The 23,074-nt window shown below is 34.6% G+C and overlaps 2 protein-coding genes and 1 long non-coding RNA gene across 4 annotated transcripts in view; 2 read left to right on the forward strand and 1 right to left on the reverse strand.

Annotated features, from left to right (window-relative positions):
• Window positions 1–21,005, forward strand: part of LOC119068931 — a 38,697-nt gene extending 17,692 nt beyond the window's left edge. Inside the window, exons 2-3 of the long non-coding RNA XR_005086250.1 lie at window positions 2,784–2,788; window positions 20,988–21,005. This is a non-coding gene — a long non-coding RNA (uncharacterized LOC119068931). The remainder of the gene's footprint in view (window positions 1–2,783; window positions 2,789–20,987) is intronic.
• LOC119068930 (E3 ubiquitin-protein ligase SIAH1A) lies at window positions 1,419–18,813 on the reverse strand. Of its 2 annotated transcripts, none has more exons than XM_037172795.1 (6): window positions 18,654–18,813; window positions 15,035–15,456; window positions 14,828–14,956; window positions 2,534–2,617; window positions 2,115–2,283; window positions 1,419–2,013 (listed from the first exon to the last, which is right to left on the reverse strand). In XM_037172795.1, the coding sequence occupies exons 2-6, from the start codon at window positions 15,224–15,226 to the stop codon at window positions 1,436–1,438; spliced, it is 1,152 nt and encodes a 383-aa protein (XP_037028690.1). In that variant the 5' UTR covers window positions 15,227–15,456; window positions 18,654–18,813; the 3' UTR covers window positions 1,419–1,435. The 2 variants fall into 2 exon arrangements, with proteins under 2 accessions (XP_037028690.1, XP_037028691.1); XM_037172796.1 differs by lacking the exon at window positions 18,654–18,813 and adding an exon at window positions 18,472–18,631.
• Window positions 5,376–8,005, forward strand: LOC119068929 (UDP-glucosyltransferase 2-like). The gene is made up of 5 exons (XM_037172794.1): window positions 5,376–6,262; window positions 6,328–6,499; window positions 6,907–7,129; window positions 7,185–7,404; window positions 7,460–8,005. Exons 1-5 carry the CDS (start codon window positions 5,592–5,594, stop codon window positions 7,773–7,775), a joined length of 1,602 nt encoding a protein of 533 aa, XP_037028689.1. The 5' UTR covers window positions 5,376–5,591; the 3' UTR covers window positions 7,776–8,005.
• Window positions 21,006–23,074: the final 2,069 nt, after the last annotated feature.

Raw genomic sequence — 23,074 nt, forward strand, 5'->3', positions numbered from 1 at the left:
CTTTGAACCGACATTTTCCAAATCGGCTAGATAATTTAAAGAAACATATTCATCATCCCAGGTGTTGGAATCGAAAGAAATTAAAATGAAAAGGTAAGACTTGGCCGAAAGACAACAGATGTTTCTGAGACACCTCTTCTAGATTCTTAGGGGCCATTCACAAATTACGCACTCTATACATTCTCTAAACATTTTGGCGGACACATGCGGGAAGTTGGTCTGAAATTCCTAATTTTTTATATAATAGCCCCTTCTGCGACCCTTCGTTGTGCACTCATCAAGAGTGGGTAAGTATTTGGCAATAGTATTTTGATTTTGATGGAAAGATTAGCGACTTTCAGAATTAAATGTTACAAACCCATCAATGCTCAACAATAATTTTTCATCATTAAATTAAATTGTTAGTTCATGTAATGTTGCATAACATTTCCAATGAACATTAGAATTACCTTTCAAATGAACCAATTTCGATTCTTAGCAGACACATATAGCGCCAGTAGCATAATATGTTCAAAATTTGAATGTCTATGACTATTATTGATCTGACAGCTGACAACTAAAGGCAGGATGGAAATGTTTGAAGTTAATTTTGGAAATACATGAAGTGTCGGTCAAAATACGAGCAATTTCACGATGCATTGAAAAACAATATTTCGCAGAGCATTTAATAAAATGTTTTTCCACAAAACCATTTAAAGTGTAAGGTCTCACCTTTTTGTTGTTGTATACAGTGCTAAGTCAAATTGATACCGCCACGGACGGTGAACATTTCATTTATCTAACAGAACGAATCATATTTCAGGTTGATTCAGGTCAGGTTAAAGTTAAACTAATCAGGCCTATGTCAAGTCAGGTTCAGGTTTCAGGTTAAAAACAATATGGCGTGATTCCAAACTTTAAAAATCTTTTAGAAAGTCGCCTTTCCCCTTATGTTTAATTTTGTAGATGGATAAATTCGTTAGACACATTTTGAAAAGCAACAGTCCTTCCTTACAATCCATTATAGGATCAATACTTCATACAATCGCTAAACCGAACTGGTGTGCATACGTTATTTTGCACCAGCTGGTCCCATTTGAAATTGTATGTGACCAGCTGGTGCAAAATACCGTATGCACACCAGTTCGGTTTAGCGATTGTAGAAGATTTTTAGAAGAAACAATGACTTGAGTAGTATTTTAGGGTCCTTATAATGATGGCTAGAATGTATACAGATGTGCCAGTACCGAACAAGTGGCTATTCGCACATTCCACATTGTGAACCCATTACAAGTAACAAACTGGTTTATGATTTTATTTCGCGTGTACACCAACTTACATTTTCACCGAAAAATTTAATATTTTCCTTTCATTAAATTTTGGCTGCATCCCGGCTGTTGCTAAAAAAATAACATAAAACCAGAAACTGTAAAACTTTAAATTGAAAAAGTTTTTTTTATTTTATTTCCACAATTAAATCAACAACGGGCCACTCGAACACTGCATATCTTGATGAATTTATAATATCATTTACACAAATTTCTAATGAATTCACAACACCTCTCCATTTCGCCTTATTGCATTCCAGTTTAACCGAATATAAATTTGCCTCGACCGCATCACCATAATACCATATCCAGCATATATCTTTTCCATGCCTAAGTCCCCTATATCCCGAACTGAATCTCATTTTCATCACCCAAAAAACTTCCAAATTCTCGTTTTTTGAAATGACAATAGATGTAACGGACTTATCACTAAATTTTATGTTTATTTTATCGCCTAATGCAGCATAGTATTGGGTGACCGATATTTTATGATTTCTCTGTAAGTGGATTAACAGTTCGTGCTGGGATTTCATTTTTGGGCATGATGACGAACACGACAAACAGTTGTATTTGAATTGATCCATCTTGTGCGGATGAGTGATCACCGTCTCAAGTGTGAATGATTTTTTTGGTAAATTCTTCTGGTGGGTTTGATGACTGTCATGTTCGTTTTCCAAATGTTTCGTGTTCCACTTGCTTTGACCATCTGTAAAGAGCCAACAAACAAGCAAAACAAGCAAACAAATCGTTACAACGGTTAATGACAAAAATTAGAGAGAAAAAAAAAGTTCTCGAAACTAAACTTACTTTCACATGGAAATGAATCGGCCAATAAAGTAAAAACTTTCTCAGCTAAAAGACATCGTCCCTTAGGGCCAAGAGTTACTCTGCATATAGGACATCGAGAAGTTCGACCACGACAGTTATCACAAAGTACGTGACCGTTTTGGCATTGCCATGCTGGTGGTTTTGCTACCTACATTTGCCATATAAATTCAAGTAAAAATTATGTACACCATGAATATTTTATTTAAACCAAAATGTAGTTCATGGGATACAATGAAGTTTTGCACTTTATGGTATTTTGTGTGTTGTGAGAATGGATTTTATTAGTCATGGTGTGGGAATTGTGCAAAACGTACAAAGAGGTTAAAATATTTAAATTTGTTGAATCTGATTTACTACAAGGAATTGTTTACTCCGTTCATGCAACTACTTTACATTACCTCCAAACAGATTGGACATTCGAGGAGCTGGGCGATATTTTGAAGACACAGGGCAAACTTTTGAAGATGTTGCGGATTCACTTCCTGAAAATGGAAATCAAATTTAAGTTTTTAATACGGTACACCAAGGAAATTACAAGCTCTAAGTGGTCCATTTTTTCATTGTTTGAACCTTGAAAAGACAAAAATTCTCGTGAAAGTCTCTATGAAGGGAAACACATCGCTATTGACCCTCGCTATAACTTTATAGAAATTGTTCGAAGTTCTACTGTTGTTTGGATTTTATTTTGTCTTTTCGTTACTATTCGTAACGTTACAATAGGGGAAAACCATCATGGTTCGTAAAGTTCGTAAATACGGCAGATATATGGTAAGGCAATTTTTTGGTCAGTGAACGAAAGAGTAAGTAGCTCTTCCGGTAAGTAGCCAACATAGAAAATATGATTATAATATGCTAGTAAACACTTGATATAGTGCCGCACTGGCCATACTGGGAAGTTGGGAGACACCCGATGGACGTATAAATTTTTATATGACAAAATTGAATTAGTTGGTTTTTTTCAAATATTATAGGCCTTAAACGGAGCGCGTAAGGTGGCAGTGACTCCAGCCCTGACTTAAAATTGTCTCATACGTCAGAAAAATTAAAATAGACACGAAGAAAAGGGGAATTCTGTAGAATTTTTGTGTTAGTACACTTCAATCAAAATTGAAGCTCAACGAAAGTCGTGCCGCGGTAGTTGTATGGTGTCATGAATAGTAGAGGTCACTACCTACCCAACAACACCCATATCGACCAAGTCTATCATTGTAGTTTTTTTTAAACACTCTCTAAAAGTTGGAATTTTTTTTCCCCTAAAATAGCTACTGCACCACATACACGAAAAATTTCGAAATGTTTAAAAGGCCAACATATGCGTCCTCAACATCTCTACCAATGACCATAATTTCAGATAAATGCGTTACGTATTGTCGGTGATATGCAACAAAAACTATTTTGGTTACCCTACTGCAGACCATTTTTTCATGATTTCTAGCGTGAAAACATAATTTCTTCGAGGATTTTTTCTTGTTGCAAATGACTCAGGAGTTGTTCGAAGTTTTGGCAACTTGACTCTTAACATTAAGACGGAACCCATACTGAACAACATTATTGGTCGACTACATTCGTTATTTGCTCAGGACGTTTTTGCACAGATTTATATTTTCATTACAAGTAAGAAGTAACCTTGGGAAATTTGTGACGCAATTGCTTGAGATGTATTTCAGCTGGTCCACTCAAACTTCAGTGCCCTATGTTAATACAATAGTCATATAAATAATTTTCATACGTCAGACATGATCCCAGCTGTCAGACATGTCGATATTATGAATAGAACGAACGATTTTCAAGTAAAAACCATTAAATTGAACGAAATTAATTGAGGTTAAGGACTACTTGACGAAAAATTAAGTGGGGTTAGTTTGACCGATGCACGTCAACACAAGGTATGGTCGAATGTCAAACTTTGTATGGAGCGGAGGACACAGCGATTTCATACCATACCTAGTTTATACTCTCATTGACGTTGACGAGTACCGTATAATGAAAGTGATAACATGGTAAACGGTATAAACACGTATTAGTGAGGTTGTATGAGTGAAACATCTGAAGCAAAGTGCGTCACTGTTGGGTTTAACTCTATTGACATAACAAATGAAATATCGTCCGATAGAACCATGTTTACGTTCGAAATGTTTCATATCTGTATAATTAGTTGATTCCCATTGATTGATGATGAAGAATACGAGCGGCAGAGTCTTATCTTATTTCGATAAGAAATCTGTTTTCGTAGTTAAAGTTCATCATAACCGACGGTATTGCTTCTTGGCACATCTATGACGCAATAAATCGACCTCGTTTGCTATAAGAGCACACCAAATATTCATATTACTCTTTAGAAAAGTAAACGCGAACTGTAACATTATACCTCTACCGATAAGTAATTAACGTTTTTCCTCACATGCGGATTGTATGCGTCAGATATATCTCTATGTATATCGAAGTAATATAAAAGGAAAATGGAGGGAAATATAAGTCAGGCTGTGTGTATGTTTTACCGTCTCTCTGCTAGGGTGTCATCTTTCGTTGAAATGTTTGTGTTGAATTTGCAGACGAAGAATATATATTTCTGAGAATCTGTTAGATTCTTATTGGCAAAAGCCTGAAGAAACTCGAACCTCGACCACAGATATATTCTCGTATTAAACGGCGTCTTATGATACTTTAAACGAAAAAGAAAAGCGTTGAAATCATTCTAGTGACATAATGCCTTGTCACAGTTCACAGTTTCTCTTCATTCCAGAAGGGACCGTTCTCATATTTCATATCGCAAGAAAGGGAAAGGTCGGTTGCTAGTCACAGATTATTTTACGTGCTGCATGCACCTAAAGTGAAATTTTCCAATAATTAACACGGGTGAACGTTTTTTTTAGAGGGTGTTATTGTATCGCTCGACTCTGACTCGCACCACATGCTCACACGCTATATAAAAAAACTTCTCTCTTGTGACGTAAATGACAATTTCTTCTCTTCTGTTGCAATTCCTACCTCCACTTTTAAGTGTTTACGTAACAGTAGCGAAAAAAAGTTCAGCGAATCTATGAACGAACCCATAAGTTCTGTTATTTCGGTTGATAAAATTACACTGACTCTTTTAAGCATACTAAATCTGCGATACAATACTCGCATAAAATCAATGTACACATAAATTTTGTCTGTATAGATATATAGACGAAATAAAGTGGAGATTATGGAAAGCTTTTAACGGTTATCTATGTTATCTATGTGCAAGTGACAAAAACCTTAAAATCTCAGTTCAGTCATTCCGTTGCTATTTGGAAATTAAAATCGAGCTGTCGTCAATAGGAAAATAAATATACGAACAATAAAATCGGTGATGTGAAAAAAGAAAGAAAAATAAGTTCATCGATTAGAAATAAAAACAGTGGAAAACACCAACCGTAGGAAAAACGACAACTTCGAACACCATACAATAAAATAAGACAAAAAAAGGAAATGTTTTCCGATGTGTTTTGGCTAATGATTGCCATTTTCGTAACGTTGACGATAAACAACGCGAATTCAGCAAATATTTTATGCCTCATGGGAACTCCATCATCAAGTCATCACATATGGAACAAATCCATTATGAGGGCATTAGCCGACAGAGGGAACAATTTAACGATATTAACAGTTGAAATAGAACGTTCAACAAAAAATATGCATTTTATTCACATGGAAAATGTCTATGATGCGATTTACGAGCAATTCACCAGCGATGAAAATAATGATCTTACAAACAAACATGCATATAAAACTATCACACTATTGTACCGATTATACTCATTCGCCGGACGACAAATAGTCGAAACGGCTGGTGCTAAGCAGCTACTGGATTATCCAATTGATTTCCAATTCGACGCGATTATACACGACTTTACACAAAGTCCAGTTCTACTGGGATTCGTGCATCGCTTCGGTTATCCGCCATTGATATCCGTTAGTCCATACGGCATACCACCGTATACCTATGCACTTGCACAGGTTCCCATGTTTCCCAGTTACACACCGCATGCGATCGGAACGTTTACAAATCAAATGGGATTTTATGAAAGAATTCGAAATTGGTCGTATTATTTCTATGATTGGGTGTATAGGAGATTTGTGCACATGGCCAATGAAAATCGGTAACAAGTTTACATTTCATTAGCAAAAAATAACAAATGAATTGAAACAATTGCGATAAATTCAGGAAGGCAAAAAAACTGTTCGGAGCCCTATCGCCAAGTTTAGAGAGTATCGAAAGCATGACGGAATTGGTTTTGGTAAATATCGACTTCTCGTTCGATTATCCTCAAGTGTTACCGCCAAATGTGATACCGGTGGCAGGACTACAAGTTAATAGAACCGAAAAACCGGATCAGGTACATAGTCACTTAGGGACCATTCATAAATTACGTACGCGGTGTTCGTTCGACTCCCATGTCTCGCACTCATTTTTCCGTATTTTTCCTGTCACAGACGGCAAGCATATGACTAGTATTATTATTATTGGGTCTATTACTTCCATCGATCAAAGTATTTTTAATCTGTTGATTTCAAATCTTGTACTTCAATTTTTTATCATGCATTTTACTATATAAGGAAACGTATTACCCAGAGCTTGCCATCATTTCTATCGTTGTTATCGATAACAGATGAACAGATGTGACAGGTTAAAAGGTCAAATTTTTGATCTCCCTCACTTAAATACGAAAGTAATTTTTGAATGACCCCTTTTATGTAGAGGTATGTTCCACAAGTGTCTTACAGGGAATGCCTTTTATATTAGTCGGTAGATTTGTTTCTGAAAAAGTCTACAAGAGGAGCAATATATTTTAGTCTCGGATCAGCTGTACAAACTTCAAGCAATGGTGCTCTGATTCGGACATTTTTGGAAGCAGTACGACAATTGAAAGAATTTAACTTCATATTGCAATTAGAGGTTCAGGAACGCAGTAGTTTTCCGCCCAATGTGTTAGTCAGAGAATGGCTTCCGCAAAACCGTATCTTAGGTATGACACAAATTCAGTAGAAAATGATGAACGAAAGTTGATTGTATCATCCAAGCTCATCCGAACACAAAACTATTTATTACTCATGGTGGTCGTTTAAGCGTGCAAGAAGCTATATGGCATGGTGTGTGTATGCTTGGAGTCCCATTTCGTCTGGATCACCAGCAAAATATGGTAAAAGTTACGCAGCATGGCATTGGAGAATATTTAGATGTTCGTAACATAACCACGGAACTGTTGGTTGATACTATCAGAACCATTATTGAATCAAACAGGTAGATACTTTCACAGTCACAGACATAAAACTGATAAAAGAAATACCAATTGTAGATACGCTGAACAGGTCAAGGTTCGATCCAAATTGTTTAAACATCAACCGACACATCCACTTGATCGGGCTGTATTTTGGATTGAAAATGCGATTGTCAATCGAGGAACGAAACATTTGTCGTTGACAAATTTTGAATTGAACTTTTTCCAAATTTATATGTTCGATGCAAGTGCATTCTTTTTGCTTATATGTTTAGCGTTTACATTTATGATGGTCCGACATATTCATTTCGGGAATGTCGACAGCAGAAAAAAATCTGAAAGCAACACAATCGCAGTCCCACACGACATAAACAAAACGGAAAAAATCGAATAAAATTTTAGAAAGAGATGAGACAAGAGGTTATTCTGAAAATTGAGGAAATTCTTTCAGTTAAAGCAACATTCGAATATGCTGAATATATTAACAAAGTTACTTTGTTGTCTTAGAAGGTGTATACGACTAATATCTACTTTTTAAAACGTCCTCATCTAAGTCAAAAACGAAAATTACCCCCATTGACCCATACAATAATTTGTGAATAGTAATTAATTTTTTTTTTTCAATGGCTTTGTGTTATAAATAAATTAAAACAAACCCCTAGAGGATTGTGTGCGTATAGCATGTACATAAAATGTACATTAATAACAAAACTGCGGAAATTTTAGTGGAAACACAGTGAATTACCGACGGACTCGTAATTCTTGTTTTTTTTCCCGAAATTTTCGACGAAAAATAAGGATCGTGTTAAATGCTACGCATACTTTAGAGGATTCCTATGGTATATAATTTTGCTTGGTTCAGTCTGTTGAATCGGAAATTAATAAGTTTACGTGTCACAACAATGTAAATGGCTCGTTGTTGAAAATTTACATTGCTTAATCACGTAAAGCACAGTACGTCCGTGCATCAGAGTTCGTATTATGACGAGTGGGAATAACGCCCTGGTCTTCGGGTCAGGATAAAGCACGTGTTACAGCACAATGTAAATGTCGCTTCATGCCCGCATGTTAGTAAGCGGGCGTGACGCAAGTCCACTACCAAAAATGTTTTACAATTTTTTTAGGGTACACCTTTATTACAGGCTATGAATTCCACTGCTTATTTTTGGAATTTTCTTTTAAGAATTTTAGAAATTTTGGGAATTTCTTACAATTTTATTTAAATGAATTTTTAAGAGTTTTAAATTCCTAGCAATTCCTAATCTTTAGGATTCATTTATAAGAATTCAATTCTTAAAAAATCTTAAAAATGTCTAAAAATTCCGTTCATGAGAAGTTGTCATGTAAACGGTTACGACATAATTGAGATTACGGCGGCTCGCCTTCTCGGATACCACTTTAATTCACACTTATGTTGTAATCTTCTTCAACCGGTCAATTTACGTTTTCTGTGAATTGATAAAAAATTAGAAGTTTCTACGATTTGCCGGACATAATAAATTCGGCTGTAAATAATTTCCTGCAGCTGAATTCACCAGCCGGGGTCCTTAAATACAGAGCAAACAATTAAAATACAGGTTAAACAGTATATTTGCTACACTGATACGTGTTATGTGTTCACACAGCGACAACATACTATGTATAGCTGGTAGCTTGTTTACAATACACACAGGATGTGTGTTTGTGCTGACCGGCTGATGCAATTCCGTCACATGTGCAGGGGAATGGTCGTACAGTAAAAGTGGACATAATTTGAGTGTATCAAGGAAAGTATTTGTCGGTTACATTTGGACAGTGTCAATGCATGTAAAATGTTGTGTGTCAGTAAACCGAAAGATAAACTCAGCAACACATACAATCTTATACGTATATTATACATAAACTGTGTACAAATCACTGAACGAAAAAAGTCCATCTAGAAAATATAGTTCAATAAAATAACTTCCATGTTCCTTTAAATGTAATCACCATAATTCAGTTAATGAGATAATTTATACGAGACTGACGGAGAAATGTCTGATTCTTTCTTTCGCGTAAATGCACCACAATAATGGGAGGAAGAATAGGAAGAATGTAACCATTTTCTCCAGTGCCGTTTTCCTCCATTTTACAGTACATACCGTTCGTAATAAATCACAATTATATTTCCACGCTAGTAAGTATATCTTATAACATTTAGACAAGACCAAGTTCAATAGAAATTCTATGCAATTTTAAATTCAAGGCTACGTCTATACAGATATTATGTGCACATTTATAAAACTGAATGGAAATCAAATCCGTAATAGTATCTCGCACGCCTGAATATAATCGACGAATTGACACTTATCAGATCACTATACTCAATTTTATATGCAAGTTTTTAAACGATATTATTAGCGAACTGTCGGATTACACATTAATTACATTGAATCGCGGAAATGGTCGTTAGTAATTGGTGCGGTAAGACGATTGTCTATTCTATAAAGCTGTGCGGTACAGATATTGTATTTGATTTTATCTATAAAAAGTCTTTAACATTTCGCTTCAATCATGGCAATATTAGAATATAATTATGACTATAATTGCGAGTAAATATTGCTGCAGCAAATTAATTATAAATGAAAATTGGTTTTTACTACTACGCTGAAGGTGTTCTTCAGATAAAGTTATTTCATTCTCGATTTAATCGGTACGGCTTCATAGCAAATTGGAATTTAATTAGCAAACATTTGACTTGAAATAAAACTTCACAATATGCGTTTGGTGCAATTCGCGTTCATTGCATTTAAATATCGCAAGCAATGCTGCGTATCGGCGACGAATTACAAAGAATATTGAATCACATTGACTTAATGGAACAAGTTCTAAACCTAGCTACGTAGCTACGAACACGTTCCCGTAAGCTGTACGAGTGTTAACTACTGATTTGACCAGATACTTTCAATATTCTTTCCCATTTGAATTGTCATCTGATTCAAACTGACCTGGAGTCATTTGCAGCCAAGAAAGTAAATATTTTAGAAGGAGACATTACGGATTGAGAGGGGGATGAATATTTTTTTTTTCAGCTAAGATCCTTGAATTAAGACATAAGATACCTCGGCATGCCATGGTTTACTATTTTTATCCATTCAACCTATTTTCTGACCCCAAATAAAGCATTTGTATAAGGCGCCTGTCATTGGGAAATGACAGGACAGCTTCCCGAAAATGTATGCAAAAATTTATCACAAAAATTCACCGAGAAAATTCAAAGAAGCTCACCTCTAATACTTTCCATTGTATTCGGGCATAGTCTCTTTAGGTCGTCAAGGCCAATTTGAACACTAAACCCTTTTTACTCGATGCAAAAACAAAAAGTTTTTTTTTTGTTTTGTCGCAACAAAAACACAGAAAATATTTCGACACAACTGTGACACTCCGCTACTATAAGTACTGGAATGAATGTTTGCTGTGTTCACTTCGGCGGTAAAATAGCTTCGTTCAAAAAAGTGTCGGACATATTATAAAAATCATGAAACAGTTGACAAAGGGTAGCGTATACATTTAATAATGCTCATCGACCATTTTTTAAAGCTTTACGAGAGCTCAGCGGACATTATTTCAACGAGTGAGAGCATTTATTAAAAATTTAGCCTCTCGTAAGACTGAACTGAGCGTAAATAAATGTTCGTTTCTCTTTAGTAAGCTAAGAAGACTTCGCGAAGTCTAATTATGCCACCTCTTTCAATTAAAATATCAGCTGAGGTCGAATAATTCTCCGCTGAGCTCTAATAATTCTTCGCTGAGCTTTAACAAACCTCCGCTGAGCTCTAATAATTCTCCGCTAGGCTTCAGGAAGTGTCCGTTAGGCCTAAGGAAGTTTCAGGAAGGCTTAATGGAGCTAATCGGACACTCAGCGGAGATCTGCCAAAGCTAAGGGGAGTCTTATTAAATCATAGCAACAATTATTAGGTATCCGCTGATGCTTATTGAGTGTTCGCTTAGCTTCATTGCCTTACTACAACGTGCTAAGGTCTGACGGACTATTACTGAAGCCTAGCGGAGAATTATTAGAGCTCATTAGAGGTTTGTCAAAGCTCAGCGGAGAGTTATTAGAGCTCAGCGGAGGTTTGCTAAAGCTCAGCGGACAATTATTCGACCTCAGCCGATATTTTTATTCAAAGAGTTGGCATAATTAGACTCAGCGAAGTCTTGTTAGCTTACTAAAGAAGTGGGAGAGGTTACAATTTTAATAAATGTCTACCATCGTTGAAGGGTCGGACACTTTTTTGAATGAAAATATTTTACCGCCGAAGTGAACACAGCAAACATTCATTCTAGTACTTATAACAGCGGAGTGTCACAATTGTGTCGAAATATTTTATGTGTTTTTGTCGCGAGAAAAGAAAAAAAAACTTTTTGTTTTTTCATCGAGTAAAAAGTGTTTTAGTGTTCAAATATGCCTTGGCGACCTAAAGAGACTATGCCCCAATACAATGGAAAGCATAAGAGGTGAGTTTCTTTGAATTTTTTCGGTGAATTTTTGTGATAAAATTTTCCATACATTTTCGGGAAACTGTCCTGTCATTTCCCAATGACGGGCCTTAAGAAAACAATAATAGGCACACGAAAGAGGGCAATATTTTCCCTTTACAAAATTGTCCAGGATATAGTAATTGTGGACAAATCCGCTACACCAGACATATTTTTGTGGAATTCATTGATATTTTCTTAATACACACGAGCAATTTTTCGTTGATAGGATTGAAAATTATGTTGGATTTCCATTGTTGATGCTGTGGTGAATAACGGATTGCGATGGAGAACGCGGCTGAAATTTGCTAACTTTCTTAATGGCAATTTATGGAAAATTTCTCCAAAAATAGACCCTGACCCTAGGCTTATTATTGGCTCATTAAAGGAAAAGTCTAACTGCTCGATTCGGTAATCGGACTCGCTCCTTTTATACACGGTCTTGTCCAATCTCACAGACGAAACTCTCTTCTATACTAAGTCTTTTAAACCGTTACAGTCAGGGATAGTGAAATTTCAGCATGAATTTGCTTCAGCTGTTTTTCAGCCGATCGACACAAACAATCAAAATTGTTTATGTCTTTATTCGGTTTTACCAGTACCACGCGCGTGCGTGAAGCAGCTTCAACCGTATAAACAGATTTGATTGTGGACTAACTGAAAAACAGCTGAAGCAAGTTTATGCTGAAATTTCACTGCCTCCGACTGGACAAAACATTCATAAAAATGTACGTATTTTATGGACATATCCACCTAATTTCTTCTTCTTTTTCAGCCTGTTTCTATCCACTGCTGGACGTACGCCTCCCCAATTCTCTTCCATTCCGAACGATCCGTTACCACTTGTTGCCAATTTGTGCCTGCACTTCTCTTTATACCATTATTCAATCTCTCTGTGGTCTACCTCTAGGTCGTGATTTAGGTGGTCTCCAGTTCATGATCTTTTCGGTCCAACTTCAATTACTAAAATTTCAACATTTTTCTTAACGTGTTATTCACGTGTCTTTTTATGCCGCAATAGTTTCACACAATGCGTGAACGGCTAACATTTTTTTACAAACCAAATTAACATCAATTCATTGCCAATGACAAAATAATCCTATAATGTGTATTAATCTTAGACCATATGCTGATCATGACTTCCGAACAACATAAATTAATCTAATTGCTATAACATGACAAAAGCGAAAAACAAAAACAAAACGTTACGTGTAATAATAAACGATGGTTACGCTAGTCTTTTTTTAGGATTCTTTAACAATATAAAGTTTTATTGGTACTACGGTTTTTGTGGATTTTTGTTGGACATAAATCATCGAAAAACAAATGTTTTTAAATTAATAAATAATGTTTTCAATTCCGTCTTTTTTCACATTAAAAAAATGCTCAATGACAATTTTAATTACTGTCATGATTATGTTGACATATCTATAGAGTAAACACGGCTCGAATTTTCTGTTCCATGTCATTTCATATTTTATGTCCACTTTTATTCATAATCAAACTTTTCAAATATGTCGAATCATTAAATCGTCGCATTGATTTGCAAAATATTAACGATATGGGAGGTTTTATGCATTTTTGTGTCATCAGATTTTGATCCGAAAATACTTTCACATAGTGTGTGTGGCGTGGATGTGTTATCGGTTATAATACACTTGGTCTTTGGCCATACCATATATAAATATATGTTCTACCGTACATACCACTAAGTCTCTGGCCATCCCATATGTGTACATATGGTGGAATAAAAACTTTCTTCATTGGGTTATAAAATGGTTAGCCTTATCGCCCCTATCCGTTATGCAAGTCGAAGTCTATTAAATATCTCAATGGTTTATCTATCCATATTAATGTCTCCATTCGTTTATTCTGCAATTTTCCTTGGGTTTCATCAACTAATTAATTAGAAAGCTTTTTCGATATTATAAGCAGAATTTTAACTTCTATGCGGCGATGAAAGGAGTCAGTTCAAAACTTACGTCTTTTCACAACAATATGCTATACCTGTGTATGTGTACCGATTAGATCAAATGCAAAGTAACCATCAGACAGACTGTATAAAATTCGAAATTATCTAGCAAATTGTCAAATTGTTACGTTTCACAAATAGTTACACATAAGTCCATACATTATGTACGTGTCCTTGTGGTGCACTATCAACTTGTTGTGTTTCAAAATTTTCCGATCCATTCTACGACCACGAAAATTCGTAGAAGCTACGCGTAGGGCCGCGCTGGTTAGAGTAAAAAAAGATGTCTACACTACACCCCCTCTAACCAACGCGTTCTTATGCGTAACTTCTACGGATTTTTTTAGGCGCCCTACTATCACAAATAATATTTTGAGACTTGCTTGGAATGAGTCCTAAGTTGCCCTGAGAGTGATAAATATATTTTCATGAAAGGGCGGGCGTCTTTCATGAAAAGCACCTTCGAACATTCTATACGATTATACTATGTGCTATGAAGTCAATTCAAATCACATAACGTGATGAAAGATGAAAGCCATATTTCGGTCCATGTAATATCCATACGACAATAAAGATTTCGAAAATAAAGCTAACTTTGCTGATGCTCGCTAGTCCAGCAACACAAGTCTTCAGTTGTATTGAAGCACCTTATTATTTCGAGAGTATTGTAATTATCCAAATACAGAAGACAGAAGTCTTGGAACAGGCTAGTAATATCAGACCGGGCACACATAGCTTCTAAATGATACCTTTTACTAGGCTGGTCTATATTAAGATTCTAGTATATCTGGACTCATTTATTTTTGAGTTCCTTCCAGCAATTTAACTCTTGCTTCAACTACTTTTCAAAAATAAAACGATTGCAATGGCTCTTCTGGCAGTTGGCAGTTGTGTTATCAAACAGGAGAAATTTTTTTCACAATCCCACGAATGTTGAGATGCATAATAAAATTAATAGAACTAGACGGCATACTCACATGTTCATCCAATTTGGAATTCCACAGCAAAAAAGTGACTTCGTACTGTACATCTGTGTTTTTCCAATTTTGTCTGATTTTCTCTGCCACCTCGACAATCTTTTGCCCCAAAACATTCTCTCCATTGACCTAATTAGCAGTAGAATTCATAAGTGCAAAATGTAAATAATTTTAAGCTCATTAACTTGATAAAGAGATGAAAATTACTTCTAGTACACAATCGCCGACTTTAAGTCCCGCAATCGAAGCGCTTGAACCAGCTTGCACTCCACTTACCCACGGATATGGGTCCCATGGTGCTCGACTCAAGTGCAAGCCAAGCATACCGTCAACATCACCCTTAACATAGCACAGTCTTAATAAGGCATCATCGTTTTTTCTAACATTTCCGTTCTCCATTTTGTATTATTTTTCATATAATATCGTCGAATCCAAAATGAGAAGAACCACTCGAACACTATATTTCGCACTTAACACATTCGTAGTAACACTTTTTTTTCTCTCTCTCTCTCTCGCTCGATTTTCAGTTATTTTACATTTTATTTCATATGTAATTTCCATATCAGTCATCATGCATATTGCATTATTCCACTAATTTTATGCACTTTCATCTTAAAATTGTGTCCAATCTATACAAGCATACATATTACGTATAACGATTCGGCAAAGATTACATGTTAAGCAGCATAGACTTATGAATATTACCCACATAAAATGTGAATAGATTATTATGGGTGATATTATCGAGATAATTTCCCATTTCTTTTTTTTTCATTTTGTTTCAATAGCGAAAAGAAAATGAAATATAAATTTTTAAGTCTCGGCTTTGAATGGGGGTTTATTAAAATTTGAAATATGGCAGCGTTTATTAAAAGGAATGTTTTCAGTTCAGTATTCTAAAACACCACAACAACAACAACAACATAAAAGTTGTGACAAAATTTTTATATCGACATGGAGCATTAAACGAGCAGTACTCAGTTTTCAACTTCAGTTTCTGCTACAAGTAACGATTATGTTTGAAAAATTCATTTTAAAATTATGCGAAATCGAGACCATCATAGAGCAATTATATAATATTTTAACCGTAAAAGTATGAAATTAAAAATCATCAAAAAATGTTTTTTTTATGTTGAAATTTTCGGATGGATTCATATGACCTAGAAACTAAATTAAAAAAATGCGCAAAGATTGAAGATTTTTAAATTAAATTCGTGGATTTATTTTTAAATAGAATTCGGTATCATAGGTCTAGATCATAAGTAAAATATAAAATTTCTAAACGGCACCAGTGTTTTAACTGAAATCTTTTAATGGTGTTTACGTACAAGTGAACAAAGGGCACATCAGAATGTCTAAAATAATGTAATATAATAGGTCAGTGGTGCTGTTAAAAACGGTTCTTAAAAAAAACGGCAACAGATTACTTGGGTAAATGTAATTCATTTTGGTAGCAACTCTAATCTATCAGAACCGGCTTACCTAATGGGCTAAAAGGGCTATCAGTCCAGGGTTCTGGAAAAAATTGGGCGATGAGAACTGAGGTGCGAAGATGAAAATTGAACTGAAAATAAGACAGTTTCAGTTTCATGAAATCTTTAATACAGTTTTCGCGTGAATTTGATTGATCCAAGATGAAGCCAAACACACGAAAACGAGATTTTTCATTTTTACACCGAGTTATGTAATGGACTTTGTGCCACCGAGAATTGAAATACGACTCTTTTCAGCACTCATTTTAGTGTTGTAAAGTGACTTATTTCAGCACCCGTTTGATGTGATATTACAACACTCAAAGCAGTGTTGATATGGAATTTGTATGAGTTGTTACAGCATTCGTTTGAGAAAATGCAAAGCAATGTGATCGATTGAAGAGTGATTGTTTACAATGAAAATTATGATTTTTTGTGCTCTTGTCTATTTCAATTCTCGGTTGGCACAAAGCATGATGTGTTACACGTATTGTAATGAAATTTTTTCAGAACTCGCCCAAAACTTGGGTCTAGTGCTGAAAAAATCAACATTACAATACTTGTAACACAACATACTATTACATGCTGAAGCCTTCGAAAGAAGTGCTTGAAAAATGAAAAGTACGGTTTCGACGCATGTTAACTACTATTACATAACTGGGTGTGATGTGACCGCGAACGTAGTATACTGTTACTTCCGAGTTGTTTACTAGATTTTGTATGCCTATTTGGTGAGATTAACATTATGCAACAGTTCGGAGGGGGAGTTTGGGTTTAAATTTTTATCGACAATTGAACAATTAATGATTTTCACTTCCAGAAACATAAAAAAAACTGTCCGAGAAAATATATGCCAAAAAAACATTTGCATGCGAAAATTTCAATTGATTTTCATTGATTCTTTCGTTTGCTATCTAAATACAAACGCAATGGCAAAGAAACACTTGAGCAATTATTGTCCATCAACAATAATTATGCCAAAATCTTTCATCCATTCGTTAAATTGCAAAATATTTTTTTTTGAATTACATGCATTGTTATGTAGTTGCGCGGATATGCATGCAGAATATTAATAGGTAACTTCTATTAATAACAAATTTAACATTGCATACGCGGTCGTTGAATCTATATTATGTATTTGGAATTGCATACAATTGGAAGTGGAGGTGGCACATTTATATATATATATATATATATATGCTGTATGAAGAAGGTCTTTTTCGCTTTTTTAAGCATCAATAATTTGTGGAAATCTTTTTATGCAATTTTTGTTCAGACTTGACGGAATTACGCAATTTGTGGGTAAGAAAATTGTTGATGATTACTGACGTTAAATAAATTATATGGGATGCAGTTCAATCAACATGACTACCCATTAGTCGACATCAGGGACTATTCTTCAGAATTTTTTTTAATTTTAAAAAACTTTTAGAAATCTTAAAATGGGATACTTTGAGAAATTCTACGAAAATTTAAGAAACTTTGGGAAATTTCCACAATCTCGGAGAATTATTCGAAAAATGGATTATCTCTTAAATGTCCTGTCAATTAGTACAAAACTTGTATCAAAAACTTAAAACAAAAATTATTTTTCTTTTGCGAATACCATTCATTGATCTAAACTAATTGCTAAATCCCAAGTGTGTCTCATAGTAGCACTTTCTTACTGTCGAGTTAAGATCACATAACACAAGTGCATACCATGAAAATTAAACTGCCACCGGCAACGATTTTAAATCAACCGCAATCATAATATAGAAGTAGCAGATGCCCCGAAAATGTCCCACCTTTTGAAGCATCTACCTGTACTGTACCTGTACTTGCAGTCAGTATTATTGATTGCAGCTGGCGCAACTATTCCCGTGTTTGAAGTTTAATATGTCAGCACGTGGTAAGACATGAACTGAATGTAAAATAATCACGATTTTTCTGGGTGTGTAGTTTAAGCAATAATTGCTTTCTTTCAAAAAGAACTCTTCCATAAGATGCTACTTTTTGATAACATGTGAGAACACCAATATTTTTTGGAACAAAGAACCACTTGTTGAATTAAAATGTTTGCCTAATGCAAGTTGAATTACAGACAAGTTTCTTTTTTCATTTAAAATAGAAACATCCAAGTTTCGCTGCCGTATTTCCAATCGAAATTAAAACATAAACCCACTAACTCACAAACAATAATAAGGAAGTGATGTATGCTGCCGTACAGATATATCCAAAATGGGTAGATCCGCGTGTGAAATAATAAATATTTTCTATATTAATAGAAGGTCATGCATAATCGAAATCGCATAATTATTCATTAAGTCTATAATTAAGATCCACAGAAACTGTATTTAATGCCGTAAATTTACCGTCAATAAGACACTTTTGTTTCTTTTCCGTTTTTTTTTTCGATTCTTTTTTTTTTAAACAAAACTTAAAAGTTAATGTACAAGAGAAGCACACACACAAAAAATAGAAACGTTTTCAACGCGATCTAGACACGAGCTAACAATATATCGTACTGAACTGATCGAAGCGAAATTTATTTAACACAAGCCAGTTGCGAGTATATCAATGGCAAGCACCATAACATAGTATAACGCAACGCTGACGATGATGTACAGGTAGACGGACGGTAAATTGGTGTTGAAATTTTTAAAATAGAAGCAACGCTGCGAAGTTGATTGCATCGACATATATTTGAGTGTAGGATACTAATCTATCAGTACCACTGCCTCCTAAAAGTACTAATGAATAAAGTGTAGATGATATCTTCTTAAATTTTAACCTTTCTTATATTACATGTGGATTACACATTCCAATTAACAAATGAAGGACAAGATTATATTTCGTCAATTAGTAACAATTTCATACATTGTATCGGGATATTCATTTGTTGAAGTTAATCCAAATAAATTCTTAGCAAGGTTAAACTTTTCAAATTCGCAACACCTCATTGAACGACGAATTTGTTGTTTTATTAACAGTTATAGAGCGTTTCCGGCAATACCACTTTGTGTAGAAAGATACAACACTGAAACCCCGCTGAAAACTAGAGATTAGAGAAAGTATTTTAGTATGAGGTTTCAGTTTGATCTTTTTCCTGTAGACTCACTCAAACGTTTGTATAATTTAAAAAAAAAATGTGTCCTAAGGACTTGTAAAGACATAATTAATTCGATTTGAATCCAATTTATTCCATGTGACATTGACGATACAATTTTAACAAGTAACATACGGCTATTCATCTTTTATCGATAAAGACGACAAGAAAATGACAAGGTATGGTCCTTCATAAAATGTATGTTAACAAAATTGAAGCACAAGATTTGAAATCAACAGATTAAAAATAGTTTGTAACAGATGAATGTTCATATCACGTGTGGAATGAATCGCATTGATTGAAATTACAATTCCATAACTGTATGTTGTGCGAATATATTTTGTACAAATTCGAAATGTTTTCGTATAAAATAATACGGTCGATTTACGAACCTGTGCATACCTTTCAATGATCTTCGCTTAAAACCACTTTTATTTAAATTAGATTGATTTGTTCGAAATGGAAACGGGAATCGTTGAATTAAACCTGTAAATGTTTTAATTTCCGTGAAACACATTGTTCATGCCATTTCTATCAGCCAAACTAGCGTAACTCGACAAAAGTTAATAACTTTTACAACATCGAAAAACAGATGTACACTTTTGCCGACTGAATGGTTCCATAAATATTGTATACATTATGTCAACAAATCACAAGGTTGTATCGATCTAAATTTATTGCCTTTGTTGATTTGTTACTCAATATCAAGACATTTCACTTTGGCCATACAAATCTAAACAAGTCGTTTTTGGTATATAGTAAAACTGAATGAATGTTAATAACCTGTTAATTTGCAGCGATATGCATGAATAGGAACACACTTTTAATTTTGTCCGAAAATATTTTTGGAATTTTGACTCTTTTTTACGATTCATTTTGAAAGAATCAGAAGCACATGACTTTGGTGGTGTTAAGGTGAGTAATAAAAAAACTCTGATTTGAAGTAAACAAACCGATGAGTGATTCCATATATTAATTATATAGGTAGATAGAACGTGCGATGCGCCTCTCATTATATTTTCTTCTGTGTTTGTTTGCTCTTTTTTTTTAGTGTGATAAGTAGTTCAATGGTAACTACAAACTTCCTGCTAATTAAACATTAAAAAAATCTCAAACAGACGAGAGAGAAAAAAATGTTTCAAAACGTCTTCTTTGTATTCTTTCGCATTAAAGTTTTTCAAATTGTTAGCGAATTTAAATTTCATTTTAAAGTTTCCATAAAAAGTTTCGAACCCATTAAACAGACATGGACATGGTGCCTGCCAATAGCCTGTGTAAAAGAGAAAATGCTATTGGCAGGCGCCTGCCAATAGCCTCCGTAAAAGGGAAAACACTATTCGCAGGCAAGTTCGCCTGCCAATGCATTTTGTATAAGGGAGATGCTATTGGCAGGCGCCTGCCAGTAGCATCTTTAGTAATAATTTAGCTATTGGCAGGCGCCTGCGAATAATCACTACGAAATTTTATTTAAGAACCTAGGACCGGTTATCCTCTATAGATACGGTCTATAAGATCCTATGATTGTGGATCCGTCGTATATAAAACAAATTTTACCGGACTTTTCATATTTTTTTATCGATAAAAATTTAAAAATCTGGAGAATTTGTTTGCATTAATTACAACAATCTGGACTCATAATCCTTTTAAAACAGCTATTGAAATTTATTTTTTTTCTTCTATGTTTTCGAAAAACAAAGGGACTGTATCGATCGTTCATTATCACTCACGCAGTCTTTTAACATCACCCAGGCGATATAACTCTATGCGACCCGTATCCATCACGCCAACACAACATAAAAGCGTAATTAAACGTGAAAAAAGGCTCTAGTGGAATTTCGGCTTGTGCTACAAATAATAAATTTGTGAGGCGTTTAGCTGCAACACTCTATGTACATTATATATGGAAAATGGCTTTTATATCGTACACAGTGTGTATGCATGGTGATGATATAAAAGCAATTTTTAATTATCTCACTAAAATATGATGATGAAGACAATCTTTATAAAGCTCGTTAATATTTATCACACAACAAGGGAAATTCGTCACACAGCCGACACAAAAGTCCTACATTCATTTAAATGATTTTTTCGGGCAATTTACCTGTATGGCTACGGTAATGGAACATTTTACGAATGAATATTTTCGCATAATAATTTTTAAATGGTTTTGTAACGTGGCGTAGTTTAAAAGTTTTTTTTAATTTGAGTGTTGATAGCAGATATGGTTGTAAATATATCACTGGTCATACTGGACACATTTGGTAACTGCAAATATAATTATAGAAAACGTGATATGAACTGACCGAGCGACTATTGATTGATTCATAAAGAAATTGAAGCAAATGTTACTGCGAAACGATCCGGAAGTTTACTCCGTTATCTTTCAAAATAAATGTTACGTTTTAGCGACTTCTAAAAAAATGTCAAAGCATTCCGTGAGCCAATATGAGGCATTTTTAAGGCAACTAACCACGATTCGTCTATATCATCTGTTATCGTCAGGTAAACAAAGTTGAATGATACTGCCGACAATACTTGAACTAATACATTTAACAGACTTGTTATGTTGTATACGTTTGCAACCTGCAAAACTTTCGGTCTAAGTAGTTCCACAGTAGGATTCCACTGGAAAAACTAATTTTTAGATTTTTCAAGGGAACATTTGATGAATAATGCCTAACAAAATGTTTTGCCAAATGTTTTGTTTAACAACCAAATGTCTAACGCCTCAACTAATGCCAATACGGTTACAGCAATATTTTAAGTATGATTTCCACTCAACAAAAAGTACTCAAAAAGCCGTGAGAGAGCAAGCTGTCAAGTAAACAAAGGCAAATTTCAAAAAATTCAATTTTATCTCTCACACTTTTTTGGTAAGTGGAAATCAAGCATTACTATAAGCCTATAGGCATTGAGTCTATTTAAATCTTTTCAAAAAGTAAATAATAAAAAAACTTACAATTCCATTTTATTACCATGCATTTGCCGTAGAGCTAAGCCATTTTTTTTCTTTAGTTGTTATCGCGCAACATACTTCATTGAACAACGAATATAGCCACGAAAGTAAGTGCGTATTTATATGCATGTGGTCTTATATAACACACGCAAAATGTAATGTAAAAGCTAGGTAAATAAAAACGAAAAGAAAGTGAACCGTCAAACCATTTCGGTATTATTATGTTTTTGTACAAGAGACGTTGAATATTCTTTTATGTGTTAAAGCAATGAAAATGTCGCGTTGCTTATATGAAATATTTCATTTACTTTGCTCAATCACGTAAAGAACCGTACGTACGTGCTTCCAAATTTATATTTTGACGAGTGGAAATAGAGCCCTATTCCACTCGTCAAAATAAAAAAATAACATTAAGCAGGGACGTAATGTCCGATTTACACTTCATTTATTCACAATATTCTCTCAAAATTTGAAATACTGGCCGAAAACAGTTTTGTTACTAAATTTTTCTGTGTGGGATGGACATTTTATAAGATCATTGTAAATTAATCTTCGTATTTTTAATGCAACAGATATCTTGAGTGTCGTGAGTTCATATAACCACTCCGACTTCATGGGTCTCCACTACCTATCGATATCGAATGGAGGCAAAAATTACTCATACATGTCGACCTTTGGTAGGTAGTGGAGACATGTGGTGAAGTGACTATTCTTGAAAATTCCATAAAATT

This window comes from Bradysia coprophila (assembly GCF_014529535.1).
Source record: "Bradysia coprophila strain Holo2 chromosome X unlocalized genomic scaffold, BU_Bcop_v1 contig_20, whole genome shotgun sequence".
Lineage (NCBI taxonomy): Eukaryota > Metazoa > Arthropoda > Insecta > Diptera > Sciaridae > Bradysia > Bradysia coprophila.

What these genes read in the sequence shown, in the direction of transcription:
- LOC119068929 (XM_037172794.1), top strand. Translation starts at nt 5,592, where the DNA reads ATGTTTTCCGATGTGTTTTGGCTAATGATTGCCATTTTCGTAACGTTG. An exon ending in GAACCGAAAAACCGGATCAG is followed by an intron (nt 6,500 to 6,906) that starts GTACATAGTCAC and finishes CTTTTATATTAG; the next exon opens with TCGGTAGATTTGTTTCTGAA. An exon ending in ACCATTATTGAATCAAACAG is followed by an intron (nt 7,405 to 7,459) that starts GTAGATACTTTC and finishes TACCAATTGTAG; the next exon opens with ATACGCTGAACAGGTCAAGG.
- LOC119068930 (XM_037172795.1), bottom strand. Translation starts at nt 15,226, where the DNA reads ATGGAGAACGGAAATGTTAGAAAAAACGATGATGCCTTATTAAGACTG. An exon ending in ATTCCAAATTGGATGAACAT is followed by an intron (nt 2,618 to 14,827) that starts GTGAGTATGCCG and finishes TTCCATTTTCAG; the next exon opens with GAAGTGAATCCGCAACATCT. An exon ending in AATGTCCAATCTGTTTGGAG is followed by an intron (nt 2,284 to 2,533) that starts GTAATGTAAAGT and finishes TGGCAAATGTAG; the next exon opens with GTAGCAAAACCACCAGCATG.